General features: G+C 50.1%; 2 protein-coding genes across 2 annotated transcripts; one reads left to right on the forward strand and one right to left on the reverse strand.

The window, feature by feature from the left end:
- Nucleotides 1-80: 80 nt before the first annotated feature.
- Nucleotides 81-10,118, forward strand: USP4 (ubiquitin-specific protease USP4; the record flags this gene model as incomplete). Its single annotated transcript, XM_018781328.1, has 21 exons — nt 81-193; nt 1,385-1,586; nt 2,027-2,269; nt 2,807-3,074; nt 3,302-3,714; nt 4,222-4,398; nt 5,031-5,348; nt 5,632-5,719; nt 6,173-6,300; nt 6,884-6,952; nt 7,210-7,479; nt 7,590-7,680; nt 7,932-8,197; nt 8,346-8,507; nt 8,626-8,792; nt 8,894-8,998; nt 9,223-9,272; nt 9,367-9,434; nt 9,542-9,642; nt 9,805-9,845; nt 9,943-10,118. The coding sequence occupies 21 exons, from the start codon at nt 81-83 to the stop codon at nt 10,116-10,118; spliced, it is 3,516 nt and encodes a 1,171-aa protein (XP_018637163.1).
- TGME49_263410 (scavenger receptor cysteine-rich domain-containing protein) lies at nt 10,084-15,763 on the reverse strand (the record flags this gene model as incomplete). Its single annotated transcript, XM_018781327.1, has 31 exons — nt 10,084-10,423; nt 10,490-10,545; nt 10,613-10,651; nt 10,709-10,771; nt 10,825-10,911; nt 10,964-11,483; nt 11,539-11,648; nt 11,707-11,850; nt 11,906-12,013; nt 12,073-12,165; nt 12,227-12,325; nt 12,381-12,525; nt 12,581-12,632; nt 12,691-12,955; nt 13,015-13,114; nt 13,174-13,256; nt 13,314-13,512; nt 13,569-13,576; nt 13,637-13,729; nt 13,788-13,849; nt 13,910-13,976; nt 14,035-14,076; nt 14,135-14,203; nt 14,260-14,328; nt 14,388-14,536; nt 14,592-14,823; nt 14,884-15,006; nt 15,077-15,140; nt 15,195-15,354; nt 15,410-15,499; nt 15,564-15,763. The coding sequence occupies 31 exons, from the start codon at nt 15,761-15,763 to the stop codon at nt 10,259-10,261; spliced, it is 3,756 nt and encodes a 1,251-aa protein (XP_018637162.1). The 3' UTR covers nt 10,084-10,258.
- Nucleotides 15,764-15,997: the final 234 nt, after the last annotated feature.

Here is a 15,997-nt window from a genome sequence, read left to right on the forward strand (position 1 = left end):
TGCAAGACAGAACGAAGCGGCTCTCGAGATCTGAACGATATCAGCAGAAGGAAGACAGAGGACAGAGCCTCGTGAGGAAAATGGACTGGCAGTCGGCGATAATGAAGAAGCCATGCGTCACGCAGGAGGCCGCAAGGCTGATCTGGGGAAAGTTTTCAGAGCCCATGTTGATTCAGTCCGAAGACGAAAGTTGGTGAGCTCTTGAGCAGATTGTGAACAGAGAGAAGACTACAGAAATCGACACTCAGAATCCAGTTCATCGACCTCAATAATGCACAAGTCAAAAGAGACTTCAAAGAAGAAAGAGTACTGTATCTTCTCCTAGGAAAGATGCGTTCTCTAGTCAAGCTCGAATCTCAGGTCGTCCGAGATCTCTCGGAAATGGTTCGTGAACCTCAAGTGCCTGCCTACACCGGGCCTTCTCTCTCTTTCACACCAGACCCATTTTTCCTCGTTTCTTTCTGAAGCGGCTCTTCTTTCTCGCGCGTAGTATGTCTTTCATTTGAAACGCAAAACGTAGAAAATGCCGAAAGAAAAATGGCCTCTTCATTGACATTCCCCAAAGATCTTGTGCTCTTCATTCTCCTCGAAGTCCGCGTTTCCAGTTCACTTCTCACAAATATACATGTACTTATATCTACATATGTATATATACAGCGCTGGAGGCATATGTATGTACATATATTTTCATCGAGGAAATGCTTCTCTATCTCTCTATATATTTATATATATGTATATGCGTGCGTGTATATATATATATATATATATGTAAAAGTATTTATCAATGCTCTTTTGACACACACGTATACGTATATATATAAATCCGTGTATTCGCGTCTCGATGATTCATCTATCAGAGTTTCTTAAGAAATAGTTCTTTCCTAACGTCCATGCGTCTCACGAGTCCGTTTCTGCTGTCTCTCTGTAAGGTGTCTGTCTGCGTTGTGAGCATCTCTTCTTTGTTGACAAGGTTGTCTCTCCGTCTTTCGGTATCCCCATCAATCTCCGTCTGCATATGTACTATATATATACATTTATATGTATATATATATATATATATACGTGTGTAAAGGTGTGCATGTGTATGTTATGAGTACGTGTTTGTGGAAAATGCGTTGTTTCTTTTGGGAGGATGTCCAAACACAGCAGGAAACGAAAGAAGAGCAGGACGCAAAACTACTCCTATAGGTGGTATGTATACAAATCTTTGCATAATCACTTGTATACAGTCATACGTCTATACAAAAATACGTATCTGTGCATATATACTGCATACACACAGAGAAACAGACACACGTACATACATGTACATGCATATATGTATATATGTGTATATATGCATGTGCAGTTAGTGTTTCCTTATTTGGATTGTTTCGTTTTTTAGGTACGTTGTAGATCGAGAGTTCCTCGACAATCTGCAGCTTCTCGCGAGTTACGGGACGTCTGAAGATCCAGAGAGTCCAGGTCTTTCTTCTCAAGATTTGCCGCTAAGAATTCGGAACCGGCCTCTGCTGAGTGCGGCAAGCAGAGACAGACCGCGAGCGACGAAGTCCACGCGTCTCGACGACTCTGTCGCATTTGCGCAAGTAAGAAGTGGAGATATGTTCTCACTCAAAACGGCAACACAGTTTCCAATGCAGGTGTTCAACTGGTCTACCAAAAAAAGCCGATTCCAAAGCCGCTTTATTCAACCGTATGTACATATATCTATAGGCATATATGTATGTATGTATATGTATGTCTGTATGTGGCATATGCATTCACTCATGCATTCACATAAATTTGTGTATTATATGTACATGATTATATGCCTGTGTTGTAGGCAGCGTTCGCAGATGTGTGTATGTTTTTTGCGTTCACCTGTGTATACTCATGTGTGTGGGGCGTGTTTCAGAACTTTTTCTAAGCTTCTGCATGCCTGTACACTGGCTGCTTATATCTCGTTCCACGTAGTTACATAGTGAACGAGCCTCTGCATTCTTGCGCGTTATGTCAACCATGAAATTACTCGTTTTTTCCTTTTCAGGGAGAACTCTTCGAAGTGGTAAACGAGGAGTTCTGGCGCCTGCTGATGCAGCACTTTGAGGCAGATATCGAGGTGCCTCGGCGAGTGTATCGCGACGGTCAACGTCTCAAAGTCGAGACGCAGCCTCTGCTCTTGGGCGTCTATACACCCGAGAATCCGGACTCTTCAGACAGTGCAGCCTTCGTCCTCGCTGGCAATCTCCTCTTTTCTCACGGGGACACTGTTGAAGAAGCTCGCACAAAGGTCGGGACCAGCAGGTGTCTTCTACGCCAGTTTTACCTGCAGGAAACGCGACTGTGTTTAGTAAAAGAGACGCGATTGTGTCAAGTGGACGAGCAGTACGTTTGCTGAGTAGAATAGACGCGAGTGGGTTACGTTTGTTAAGCATTTTCAGTTGCATGCAGTTATTAGCCCGCGTGTGTGGCGAGGCCGAGATGATTCAGGCTGAGGTGGAAATCCGTCGTTCCAACTCGACATTCGAATGACAGTGAAAGATGTCTTCCTTCAGCATATGTCGTTCATGCGAGGAGAGTGTCGACGTCGTTTCTCAGAGAAGTTTGCGGCGTTCTTTCTTCGTCAGAGGGTCACCGCACATGTGCCATCTTTCTTTCTACACAGGAGGAGTTCGTTTTTGCTCTCGTGGGAGGTCCTTCGTTTCCACAGAACGTGAATGTTTCGCAGTTGCCGACTTTCTCCAGTGTCTTTTTCTATCCAGACTCGCTTCTCGCCCCGACTTTCCTCACGTTCACTCAACATCCTTCTGTCTTTCTTCGCATCCAGGTCCTTGCATTGGTGAACAACGCAACTTGGACTGTTTTGGTGGGCTTCCCCGAAGAGAAGGGCGCCACCCACCTCCGGCGGCTGTGTACAGACAGTCCAACTGCTTCTCTCTCAGAAGCAGACGTCGACGGGGATGTCGCCTTCTTCGTCTGTCCGTCGGCGATCGCCGAAGCGCGTCTTGCACTCTCGAAGCCTTGCGTGCATCTCCCAGGGGAGACTCCGCGCTTGAACGGCCACCTCGACAATGGCGATTCTGCATGCGTTTCAGGTCAGCTCGCTCAAACCACGAACGTGCGAGTTTCAAGAAACAGCTTCGTGGACTCTAGTTCACTTGCCCGGTCTCTTCCGAAATATGCCAGCGGAGAGACTCTGCGTGCCTTTCAGTCCAATTTCGTGTTTAAGGAGAGTCTCTGCATGCGTCTCAAACGCGTCTGAATCTCCAGGCTCTGCATGCAGTCCAGTTTGAAAGTGAAGTCTTCTCTGCATGCGTTTCAGATCGCCCGGAGAAGCGTCGGCCGCTGCCTCTTCCCTGGGAGCCTTATGCTCGTCTGAGTGCGGGGGAGCGGTCTCCAGAATCGCCGCAGTTTGCGCTGGCAGACAAGGAAGGGGAGGGCGAGAAGCACTCGGGGGTTCGGAGATTCTTCCCGGGGCCAGAGGGGCTTCCAAGCTCGTCTTTCCGCGAGGTGCGTGGACCGGAGAACATCGACGAAATGTTCGCGTCTGGCGGCATCTGCGGCTTGTCGAACCTGGGGAACACGTGCTTCCTGAACTCTGCAGTTCAGTGTCTCTCGAAAGTTCTCCCGCTGTCCTACTACTTTCTGAGTGGAAAGTTCGTCGCAGACATAAACGAAGAGAACGTCATGGGCACACAGGGCCGCCTCGCCAGGGCCTACCACGCGACGCTGCGGGTGAGAAGAGAGGGGAGCTATGCGTTCCTCTGTGAAGAATGGTGCATGCAGCTTCGAGGGAAAACGAGAAGACAGGGACTTCTGGATCGTGCTCCGCTCTTCGTCTCTGTGTCGACGCCTTCGTATCGACGGTCCTGCTTCTTGAAAGCCGCTGTCCAGCAGACAGGAGAAACACGCTATGCAGAAATCGCGTACACACATGCCACGAAGGAAAGAGAGTCGTCTTTGTCTCCCCGTGCATGCACGCATACACAGAGGAGTATCTGTAAATGTAAATATATATATATATATATATATATGCGCATATCTATATGGATGGGTACGTGTTCATTCATAGGATGTAGAGGTGAAAACATGATCGTGCAGTTATACACTTGTGAACGTCGAGAGAATCGTGTTGATTTGAAGAGAAGTCAGCGCATGTCGTTGAGCATGCGCCGTTTAAGAACTTCTGGGTGTGCAGAGCCTCGACCTGAGAGCAAAACGCCCGTCTGTCTCTTTGTTTAGGACATGTGGTTCGGAGGTGAATCGTCGCTCGCTCCTCGGGATTTGAAGGCGGCAGTGGGACGTGTGAGGGAGGAATTTCTGGGCTACAACCAACAAGACTCCCAGGAGTTAATTGCTTTTCTTCTCGATGGTCTCCACGAAGACCTTAATCGCATCAAGAAGAAACCGTACTACGAGGTGAGAAGTCAAACACGGAGTTTCCGAACCTCGCACACAGGGCTTTCTCTAGGTGTACATACACCTGAGGTCTTCCTCTTGCCGGGTTCCTGCGCCGCCGGAACCCGGCAGCGAAGATGGGAGGAGCTTTGCGGGAGGTGTGTCGCACATGTTCGGAAAACAAAGAAGTGCAGTCAAGCGAAACAAGTCGGGAGGGCTCCCCGTCCCTAACGTCCGCGTGTCTCTCCTAAACACATATATCTATAGATTTATAGACATATATATATAAAGATAGATAGATATGCATGAGAAGAAAAGTTTGTCGTTTTCTTTGTTTTGTGGTGGCAAAGCTTGCTCAGTGGCGACTGTTCATGCCCTCATCTTTTCTTCACTTCTTAACTGCGGAGAACCATTTCGCGCTCGGTTTCTGACTCGCGCCTCAAGTCTACACAGGCAGGAAAGCTGAGACAAGATGACCTAGCGGGCTTGTCAGTCTCGATATCTTGCGTTTGTCTTCTTTTTGACTTTCTTCTTTTGATGTTCTCTTGTTTCTGTCCTGCTCCCCTGTTTTTCTGCCCTTCCTTCGGTTTCTTTGCTTCTTGGCCTTCTCCCTCTGTACTTTCGGCACCATGCTTTTCTTTTTTCTTTCTCAGTCGAAAATCGAGGGCGGCCCGGAGAAGCCAGACGCGCAAGTGGCTGAGCTCTCATGGCAGCGCCACAAAGAAATCAACGACTCGGTGATTGTCGACTTGTTTCAGGGCCAGTACCGCTCGCGCCTCGAGTGCCCTGCATGCAGAAAAGTTTCTGTCACGTTTGACCCGTTCATGTACCTCTCTCTCCCTGTGCCTCCCGAATGGAGACACCAGGTCGTCTTCACTCTCGGCGTCGACCCCGGGCGTCCAGAAGCCTTCTGCTTTCAGCGCGCCTTCCCCGGAAACCTCGACTACAACACCGCGAAGCAAGTCTGCGTGGTAGGGAGAAGAAGGAAATCGCATCCTTCAAGCGAAGCAAGTCTGCGTGGCCAGTGGTGTAAAACAGAGAGGAAGGCATGCATCCGCACACGCGTTTTCTGGCTGGCTCCGAATCTCTGCATGCAGCGAGTATATTTTCGAGTGCAGAGTTGTGCAGAAGGAAACAGCTGGGGGTATTTCACGGAAAACAAAGAGCGGTTTCAAGCGAGACTCTGCATTTCAAAACCCTTCAAATCCTACGGCGTCGCAGGGCTTCCCTGTTCTTTCCTACGCTCTTTTTCAGGACACTGTCGCTCGTCTTGTCTCAGATGCAGCGATGCAGACTCTCAGCGTCGAGGAGAAAGAAGTCTTGCGACGGAACGTCTTGTCAAGTGCGTCTTCTTTGGTAGCATGTCTGAGCATCTCGTGCGGCTTCTCGACAATGTTTTCTTGCGTCTCCTGCGAGTCTCCTCGTCGTGGCGGCCCTTTTCGCGTCGGGTGTACATACACACCGTCACCTGCCGCTGAAAACACACATGCACCTATTTTTATTTATGTCATATAGTGAACAGGCTTCGATGTATAGATGTGTCTTGGCTGATGGTGAAAGGCTTTGATGAGGAAGGGGGACGACGAGTTGGGTAAAGGGCACTGTTGAGAAATCGACTTGTCAGAGGTTTTCCAATCGACCAAGACACAGCGTCCTGTGAGACTGGAGAGCCGTCGTTTTTTTGTAGTGTTTCTAAATATTCGTCTCTTGGATTTTTCTTTTTGACTCCATCAGAGCCCGCCGACATTTTAGGATGTGTTGCGGCTTTCTCTGTCTTCTCTCCGTCGCTCCGCAGACGTCCAGCTGAAGGAACTTTCGCAGCTGAGCGCGGACAACGTCCTCATGGTCGCGAAAAACAGAGAAGACCTTGCAGGAGTGTATTTCTCGGATGTGAACGCCAAGATCTTTACAGCAGAGGACACTGTGAGCCCTGTCGACAATCTCTGAGGGTCGCGACCCTAAAAGGAGAGTCTCCGGGCCTAAAGTTCCGGTAGAAAACTCCCGCATTTGGCGCGCTAGACAGCTCGAAATGTGTTCAAAGAAAAAGGCCTGAACCAATCAGATGCGAGGCGCCATCCTCCCGAGTCACACGAGCGTCGCCCGCGAGATACCAAAATGTTAAACATGTTTTTCTGCCACAGACGTTCTCTTGTGCCTGTTGCGGCGGTTCGCGAGCCGGAACCTCGAAGTTGAAGTGTTCGTCTTTTTAGAGAGGAGTTACTTTGTGTTCCGTTTTCGTGGCTTGCATCGTCTCTCACCAGAGAAGGTGCTGCAAGCCTCAACGAAGGTGAGTTCGTGGCACGCAGGAGCCCTAGCATAATTTTAATCTTTCTTGAAGATTTGTTTTCATAAAGGCGTTCTTTGAAAAATAGCGTTTTCTTGCCGTTTGTACGGAAGGTTCAACTTCGCTTTTTTAGCTTGCGCCTTTGTACATTTGAGTGAGGAAAGACAGTTCGCAGAGATCAGGAAGAGCTTTCCCTTTCCTAATGGCATTTGTTCATCGCAGGTGAGGTTCAGGTTCGACCGAAAGCCGTCGCACATCTTTGCGTGGCTGATGCCCTCTCGGATCGTTCAGGTGAGACAGGAGACAGACGACCAACGTTCCACTGACTGGAATGCTTTTTTCTCCGAGTGTGGGCGTGTCTGGTCACAGAATTGAACTTCAACGGCGAACTCGACGATCTCGGAGTCAGACAGAGAAAGCGGCTCAGAAGAGAGTTCTCTTCACTGTGGCGGGAAAAGCCTCTGCTTCGCAGTCAACACATGAAGCGAAGCGTCCCGCGCATGTACACTCCGTCCTGACTCGTGTCTTGCTGTGGCATCTCCCCTCAGGAACTTGAGGCCGGCTCCGGAAAGGACTCTGCGAGGGACGGGCCAGAGGCTGCTGTCGATGAGTATTCTTCGGAGCCGACAGCGAAAGGCGAGTGCGCCCGAGGATCTGCAGGACACACGAGCGACTCTGCGGAGACGAAGACGCCTCCAATGACTGCCGCCGGGGACGGCGACACAAGTGAAGACCGGTGGAAGACAGACAGTCACACGTCAGGTGACAGCGAGAAGCCGTCCCCAGAAGCAGCTTGTCACCGCATCAAGAAGAGAAGGGTGAGTGGAGCGTAACAGAAAGCGAGACGACAGGAGGGAATCAGTCGATTCAAAACGAAGTCAACGGTGCAGTAGTATCTTCTTCCACGCATGCGGTTACTCTGCTGCAGTCCAACAGCGCCTGCCTCGGCGCGAGAGGCCTCGCCGAGACCGACACAACTTTCGCCCTCGTCCTCCCCGTCTTCAGAACCCCTTCTGGAGGTAAGAAGAGAAAGAGGGACAGGAACTACACGGAGAACTTGAATCGCTTCCTCGGATACATCCACGCATGTATTCACTGTTACAGATGTTTGTGTATAGGTGTCACATCCGCCCCTGTCGCGGATCTTTGTGTAGCGGTCAGAAAAACCGAGGCGCAAAGAGATCTGGGAGTGTCTCGTGCCTCCTCTTCGCTGCGGTGTCCGTCAGTGTTTTTTCGCCACTGTCTGCGCATCTCCTTTTCCCCACTTCAGACGTTAGGCCAATCCAGCGGTGTATGCCAGTGTTGTTGCCTGTCCCGACGGGCACCACATGCGAGGAGCTTCACAAGCAAGTGGAGGCCATCTACCACGACAGCAGTGAAGAAGAGAAGTCCAGCTCGCGGCCGGAAGAGACTCAGCCACGTGAAGAAGAAGGCAGCCCGCAGGGACAGTCCCTGATCAATCACGCTGTTGGATTCATTCGGAGCTTCTCGGGGCAGTCGGACCTAGCCGAAACTCGGCAGGTCAAGCTCTTGGTGGTGAGCCCTGCTGGACAGACGGCGACGAGAGTCGTTTCAAAGAGCCTGCAGCGTTCATATGTCTTCTAAAGGGAGGCCTTTGCGAGGATGCTCGTAACCGGTGGATACCGTTTCTTGTCGACTTCTGTTCGACTGCGTGTGCCCTCAGCCTTCAGGGTTTTGCGCGCAGGAAGCACAGAAGAGCGTTCTCAGCCAGGGCGTGAATTTGCTGGCGAACGGTATTGGAGGGAAGGCGAGTAACCAGCCGCGGCCTCTCCCAGTCGACAACCAACTTGTGTCGGCGAACGTGAAACCCAAGACGGGAGACTTTGTGAGTGGTTGTTGGCGGATTCTTTGATCCGACTCTTGATGAGAGGAAGCAGTATGGTCCATCCATGGAGAAACCCGAATTCAGGCGAACCGCCTTGTGTAATTCTGTTCCCTTGCAGGTTATTCTACTCTATGCCGACATGGGATCGTTCGCAGACAGCGAAAAGGTGGGACCCGCAGAAGGCATTAGGATGATGGGAGCTGTGGAGGTGCAGCCAAGTACGGACATCTCCGATTGCCTGCGTCTCTTCTCGGAGCAAGAACGACTGGACGTTGAAAACATGTGGTGAGCTGCGAACCCTCAGATTCCGCTGCGTTCGCGTTGTTTGCTGCGAGAACCGTATGTACGTTTCTGGCCTGTGTGACTTCAACTTTTCCGTTGGGCAGGTACTGCAGCTCGTGCAAAGAGCATGTCCAGGCCTACAAGAAGCTGGACCTTTGGAAAATGCCCAAGATTTTGATTCTTCATCTGAAGCGTTTTCACAACATCGGGTAAGCACCACTTCCGCGAACCCCCGTTCCCTTCACCCACCGAGAGAGTTGACGAGAAACCCTTCAGTAACATGGTGAATAGGAATTCTCAGTTTCGACATAACCGTGATGGGCGTTTACTGGGTTCCGAGATTCAAAGTATACCACAGCAAAAAGCTTCCTGCAGGAATCGGTTGCATGAGCTGAACGTGCGTCTGCTCGTCTCTTTGACTGGATCCATGCAGTCGATTTACGCGATCTAAAATCGGCACTAAAGTCACATTTCCCTACAAAGGTACGTCAGTCACCAATCGCAAACAGCTACTAAAAACTCCGCGTCAGCTATTTTGTCATCAACAATATTCGGCTTCGTATCGTGTTGTTTGCAGCCGGTGACTACCTGGACATGACTCCGTACATTCTCCCTGAGAGCCTGGAAATGATGCACGCAAAGGATGTGAGTTGAGACGTGTCATATGTTGCCATACAGCTTTTGTGTTTTTCGGTGATCTGGGATGTACTGCGCACAACGATTTGTGTCATGTCTACTTCTTATCGGTGCAGCAAGGGCTGGCTCCCCTTTACGAGCTGGTGGCGGTGAATGTTCACTCTGGGGAGCTTGGCGGAGGCCACTACTTCGCGTACGCAAAGCTCCGAGGAAGATGGTGAGCTTTTTGGCTTACCCACAGAAGAGCATTTGTAGATGCATTTGCCATTACCAGACACGCACAACTTTGTTTTCTGAATCGCTGCAACACTGTGTGCGCCTCCGTTCGCTTCTTCGTGTTTTTTTATGGCTGTGTTATTTGTTAACGCTCTCAATGCAGGTACGATTTCAACGATTCTTGGGTGCAGCCCGTATCAGAAGGTAAGCCTGCTGGTTAAACGGACAAATACGGTCGTCAATAGCGCATTGTCGGAATGGAGAACATATTTGGAATCGTGAGGTGTGCGTGTGCCTGCAGACTCATGTCACTCTTCGGACGCGTACATGTTGTTCTATCGTCTAAAGCAAGATGATTCCGAGTGGCGAAGTGAAACTTCAATGAACGACGGATCAGGCACAGATGCTTCATCTCAAACTGCACCAGCGCATGCTCCGTCGAGTCCCATCGGAGTTAGCAGTCACCTTGTGTGTTAACGTGTGAGGCAGTCATGTTACTCAAAACCTCAAACAGGTTGAAGCGACCCTTTCGTTTCTAGGACGAAGGATACAAAACAGGCCACAACAAATAAACCAGGCTGTCACGGTCCCAACACTAGCATTCGGAGATCATGACGTCACCGCAGCTCTTCTTGCTGCGGCTTTACTGGCGCTCCCCGCACAAAAGTGATAGCTCTCAAGTACCAGCCGCTATTTACAGACTGGATTCCATTCTTGTCACTCCCTTTAAATTCCTCATGCTGCCCAGTCGCCTGCAATTCTACTTCACCACCCTCATTCGTCTGTCAAGCCGATGTAATGGCACACTGAACTTTTATGCAAAAGGTATGGTCTCAGGTGTCACTCACTAGATGCCCAGAATGTATTGCAGCTCTGCAGACAGACGAAATCGGGCTGTACACTTCTGAGGTATAAACAATTATACGTTCGGGAATGGGGATGTGGTGACAATATGCAGATAACGAGCTCACTTGTTCCGTAGACTGTTCCTTCGCTTGCGGCAAGGCAACCTATCATTTGAAAGTATGATCTGGAGTATATACAACAATACTGGTCGTTTTACGAACCAGGAGGACAGATTACAAGTTCCTTGTCTCCGGGATTCATTTTCAGGGCAAATGCTCCATCATCTGATGAGTCAGGTGATAAAAAATATTATTATCAATAAACGTCAGAATGGTACCTCTACAAGTCAATTTTCTAAAATTCGGCGCTTTCAGGACGGAAAAGGATCGGAGCTGCGGCTCGTCTTCTCCCACGCTACTGACCCCTGAAACTGCGTAAACACTGGTAGAATGATCAATGGTTTGGTTCCAGCTAACCATTTTTCCCGGTCGAACCAGAATACGACTTAAGACCGCTGTGTGTCACGATGATGACTTCTCCTCCCTGTGTGGCCAATGCTCCACTGTGGAGGGCAGCCTTGCATAAGGAGCTCGCTTCTGAGTAGACCTTGGATCCGTAAACTTGTGCAACCTTCGATGTGCAATCAGATGGGCATGAAACAAGGAAGCGCTGCTCCGTTATTCCGTTGAACTCTTCGCGTCTTAGAGTGTCTTCGCAAGTCAGCTGAATAGCTGGATTTGTTGGAAGTGATGACTTCGGTATTTCGTTGAGAAGAGGCTCCTCTGAGGAGCATGGCGACAAGCAGACGCGCCCATCATCTGTACGTCGTTCTCCGCGGGGGACAGGACCGCCAGCGCCGAGTCCAGAACCTGCCTCAGCTGCTACGCGCCGTACTTGCTCCGGAGAAAGCGCGTAAGAGAAAACTTTTAGCGCGGTTATGTGGCCAATAAAATACTCAGACTCGGAATCCGCAGCACGTCCGATTATTAATTTGCTCTGAATAAAGTGGTTTGTGATACACAACAGCAAGTGGAGCTCCTCACAAGTTTACCTTCAAGTTGAAATCGAAATCAGTCTTCTCCGAAACAACCTGTCGCCCATTCACGTAGATGTTGACAACTTTTTCAGGCGAATAATATGAGACAGCAATATGTAGTGGTTCTGCGGATGGGCTCGTTTATAGCTAGCGAGGTGGTGTCATTGGTTTAACACTACCCACCTCCTATGGCTGGCTTTATCCCAGTGCTTATGAATTTGGGGTGACAATTTTGTTCGAAGACGAGCTCATCCTTATCGTCGATTGCGAAAGTGAAGCCTTCACAACCACTTTGGGTTAGTATGGACCTCCATTTCCTTTTCCCTCCTGACATAGCTCTCGTAAACACGGAAGCCGGATGGCCGGTGATTTGATGGCTCACCGGTAACAGCCATCTGTAGAGCAAAGGTAAAGTCTGAAAAACCTGTTAGCGCTTTCGCACCAGGCAGTTTCTCCGTGTCCACGTAATCCTCCGGTCGACCTCGGAAGCCTGGTCCCTGTCAGTTAGAACAAAGTTCTCCGATGGGTAACAGTTCTTATCGTGCTCACCAGTGAAGTCCTCCGGAGCAAACCAACGGAACCTCTCGGGCAAGACGTCTACGAGGGTGACTGTGTCAGATTCTCTGAACGCCGGAAACTTTCCTGAACATAGGGTGCGTTTATTGGCTGGCTAACAGGTCAACCTGATGCTCTCTTCCGTCACCTCCACCAGGGATTGCCGATCTTCCAGCGTACGTAGCCCCATCAACGTATTTCTTGGCTGTCCGGGCTTTCACAGAGTTGATGGGAATGGACACCATAACTGTTAAAGGTCACTGAATCCATGTGGCACTCTCAGGTCGGTAAGAAGTTCCTACATGTGCGATCGTATCGCCCAAAGGACTCGCTTTTGACGCCGTTGCGCTCTGATTCCATGAAAGAATCCTGTCCCTCTCCCAGCACAACAACAATGTTGCCGCCTAGGGGTCCTACAACTCCGACGTGGATGGCCGCTTTGCAAATCTATTTTTGAAATGCAGTCACACGCCAGAGGAGACAACCGAAGCGATGATCTTACTGGTGAGTCATCTGTATAGATGTAAGTTCCCTTCAAAGAGCCCGGCTCTTCGCTGCAAATAAAGCGAAGTAACCACTGGGCTACCTGATTTATCATACCCCGATGCCTACCTGCAGCCCTCAGGACACGTGGCTACAAACATCGCTCCAGCTTGCCCACCCATCTGCTTCTGCGATAGAGGGCGGTCGCCACAGTTGAGTTCGATCTTCGGTGGCAAGCTCCGTTTCGACAAAGCCGGAATATCCTCGGTCCTGAACAGGCCCATTCCTGAAGGATCTCCGTCACCGCGGCAGCCGACAATGATATCCTCCTCATGAACGCAGTAAATGTCGCTTGATATCTCATGGGGGCAGTGTCTCAAACTTGTTTCCTCGCCTATAGTAAGTGCGTATGGTGCACTCGAATTTATGCCGACTTGTACCAATAGCACTCACCTCCGCAGGCTACACCGAAAGCAGTAATCTTTTCCGTGTCAGGTCCACACAAGTTGACTCCGTTGACATCGTCACATCCGTCATCAGAGTATCCACCGTGCTGAATGAAAAGTCATTTTTGAAGAAAAAAAAAGAACGCAAGTATGATGCGATGCAAACCTTGATGCCGGTGTAGCCCATCTGAAGGCAGGCAACTTTCTCAGATTCTCTTGTCCATCCATCACTGCACACGCTTCCCCACCCTGATTTCCGCCATCTTGGTGGCCGGTACGAAAATGTTGAACACGCGCTCGACCTACCTTCGTTGTAGAATTGTAGTCTGCCCACTCCATTTGTAGCTGGAGCCCCACTTTCGTCGACAATGCGGAGACTTCCCAGCGGGGGCTCTGCCGGAGGAGTATTAGTGCATCTGACGGCTACATCCATAGAGTGGTCGGCGCAACGCGCAGGCGGCTCTTCAAACGTGCAGTCAGCCAGGCTTTTCTCAGGTCCCATACACTGCACACCAAGGTTCGTTTCTACCAACTGGAACAGTTGAGCGAACCAAAAATTACCATGACACCTGCGGACACATGTTACACTCTCTTGCGTTGCCGTGTAAGCAGTAACTTTATTCTCTTACCAGCGACAGAAACAGGATACTTGGCGCCAGCACACACGTACTGGCCCTCCACAGAATCGCAGCCGTCCTCTAGGTACATGCCGTGAAGGTACCCTGTCACATGTCCGCACGTTGAAGAACCTGCTTTCCGAATACATTCAACATCTCCTACCGAGCTCGTGGCATGCTTTCCGAGCTGAGTCAATCGTGAAAACTGTAAAATCACCCTGCTTGCTGCACGGTGAGACACTCAGGCGTAACTCTGCAGTTTGTGTTCGTTGATACTGAACTCACCACACTGAACCCCAAACGCCGTTGCGTCGGATTTCCAGGCGCCCGGTGGAAGATAGCTTTCCATAAGCTGAGGGGAGTAAGACCAATAAAGCCGCTTAAAATAAGTGTGCAGTCGAAGCGCGTACCATCGACTACTCGAACATCCTTGTCCACCTCGTCAATGGAATCTGATTAGATCCTGGAATGGAAAAAGCACTTCGCCACTTGGCAGCAGACTGCTCATACCGGTTCGATAGACAAAGAAGCTTGCACTAGGGATATCTGGCGAGGATCTAAAACTCGTGGAAACTGTGCCTACAATGGAGTTACAACACTGAGCCTTAAATGTGTTCGTTTAAAACAGAACGAACCTGTTGGGTTTAGAGTACTCCCAGTATACTCTGGCAGCTCGCCAACGACCGAAACAACGACTTCTCCACCTGTTTTGTACAGCGGTGACAACTCGTATATTTGTTCCGAGGCAGGCGGTGTTGTTTACCGGAAGGGGAGAGGACACCGTCGTGAATGGCCGCGGCACAAATAGAACTCGCCATCGGATGAATCGAAGAGCCGTCGACACTGGCGAAGGTTGATGCTTGGCAGTTCATCGGACAGCGAACTTTGAAGATCCCGATGTTTTCAGGAATGCTGTAACGACAAACTTCTCAAGAATGGCCCAAAAGGGTTCAGATGTACAGCTCACCGGCTGTATAGTTCGAGAGCTCTCGTGTGGCACTCGACGTCTTGAGCAGGAGTGTCAGTATCCCCCGAGGGTTTGAGAGACACTCTTATCGCAGATTCGTAAGGGGTGCCAATCCATCTCTTGACATTAAATGCGAACACCCTGCCATCGTCAGTCTTGATACGGACGAACTCGCAGTACCACGGATCGGTGTCCGCTGTGTTCCGAAGAACGAGCGCCGTTACGTCGCCAACTGAGATTGAAGACATGAATAGGAGAGACTGTCCCTGCGAAAGGTGCAACCTGTGCATACCGTCGGCTGCTCTGAATCGAATCCTTCTTTCAGCCCCGGGGCGAACATCCTGGACGAGTAGCTTCGGAGATGATTGACGTTCACTCCCAATTAATGTAAGTTCTATGCCTCCGGAGGTGCCAGCTGTATCGAAGCGACAGATCGGTTGATATGAGTCTTGTTATCGGGGTTCAAGGAAGCTTTAAATACATACCGTGCTCGTCGTTCCCTGTCTGCATGATCGCTTGGTACATTTTATTGCCTGACATTGTGAATATCTATTGAGCGACTGATAATATGTACCGACGGTTAACTACATCACCATAACTCACAGCGTCCCGATGTTCCGGGTCCAAGACTCCAGTGCAGTCGAATAACCAGTAGCGGAAGTCTTTCCACACTGTAATGCGTTTACACTTCCAGGCGGAGTTTCCAGTAATGAAGACGCCGACAGACTCAGGGTCGCCAACATCAATCCGGTCAACAGTCACTCTGACAAAACCGCGCTGATGCAGAAGTGCCGAACTGTGACAGTAGGCATCCCTACCGTTTCTCTGTGCCAAAAGCTTCCGATGCTATGGGAATCGGTTTGGTTTCACTTCCGTCGCTTCCTGCCACAGTGAGCTTCACGTTGCTTCTGTAGTATCGTTGAAATGAAAGCGAGCCTGGATTTCTGCCGCAGCGGCCAATAATTCGCTCACTGCAAATCGATTCCGGGACCAACGACAGGAACGATCTCGATAATATACCGAGCAGAGCCTTCTCCGGCTGCTAGACACACTCCGTACTCGGGCCTGCCATCTTCTGGAGCAGCCCGACACCATTCAGTTGCCGAAACACTGCCAATGGAATTCGCCAGGAACAAACCCCCCACAAGACTCGCCACCACTCTGTACCCCATTGTGAAAAGGGTACCTCACAGCTCGTTATATCGACTTTTAAGAGCTGTGATAAATGCTTATTCAGCGACACAGGGGACGAGGATATAAGTTGTACAACTTGGGCGCTGCATAGCGGCCACACAACGCAGCGGATAATTCACGTATGCCGCTCTAGCTTCCGGTGTATGAACAGTTACACTACCACCGCCACAGTACCGCACGCTACCCGTTTACAAATCCCCGCATGCAGTGTC

Source organism: Toxoplasma gondii, chromosome VIIb (assembly GCF_000006565.2).
Source record: "Toxoplasma gondii ME49 chromosome VIIb, whole genome shotgun sequence".
Taxonomy (NCBI): Eukaryota; Apicomplexa; class Conoidasida; order Eucoccidiorida; family Sarcocystidae; genus Toxoplasma; species Toxoplasma gondii.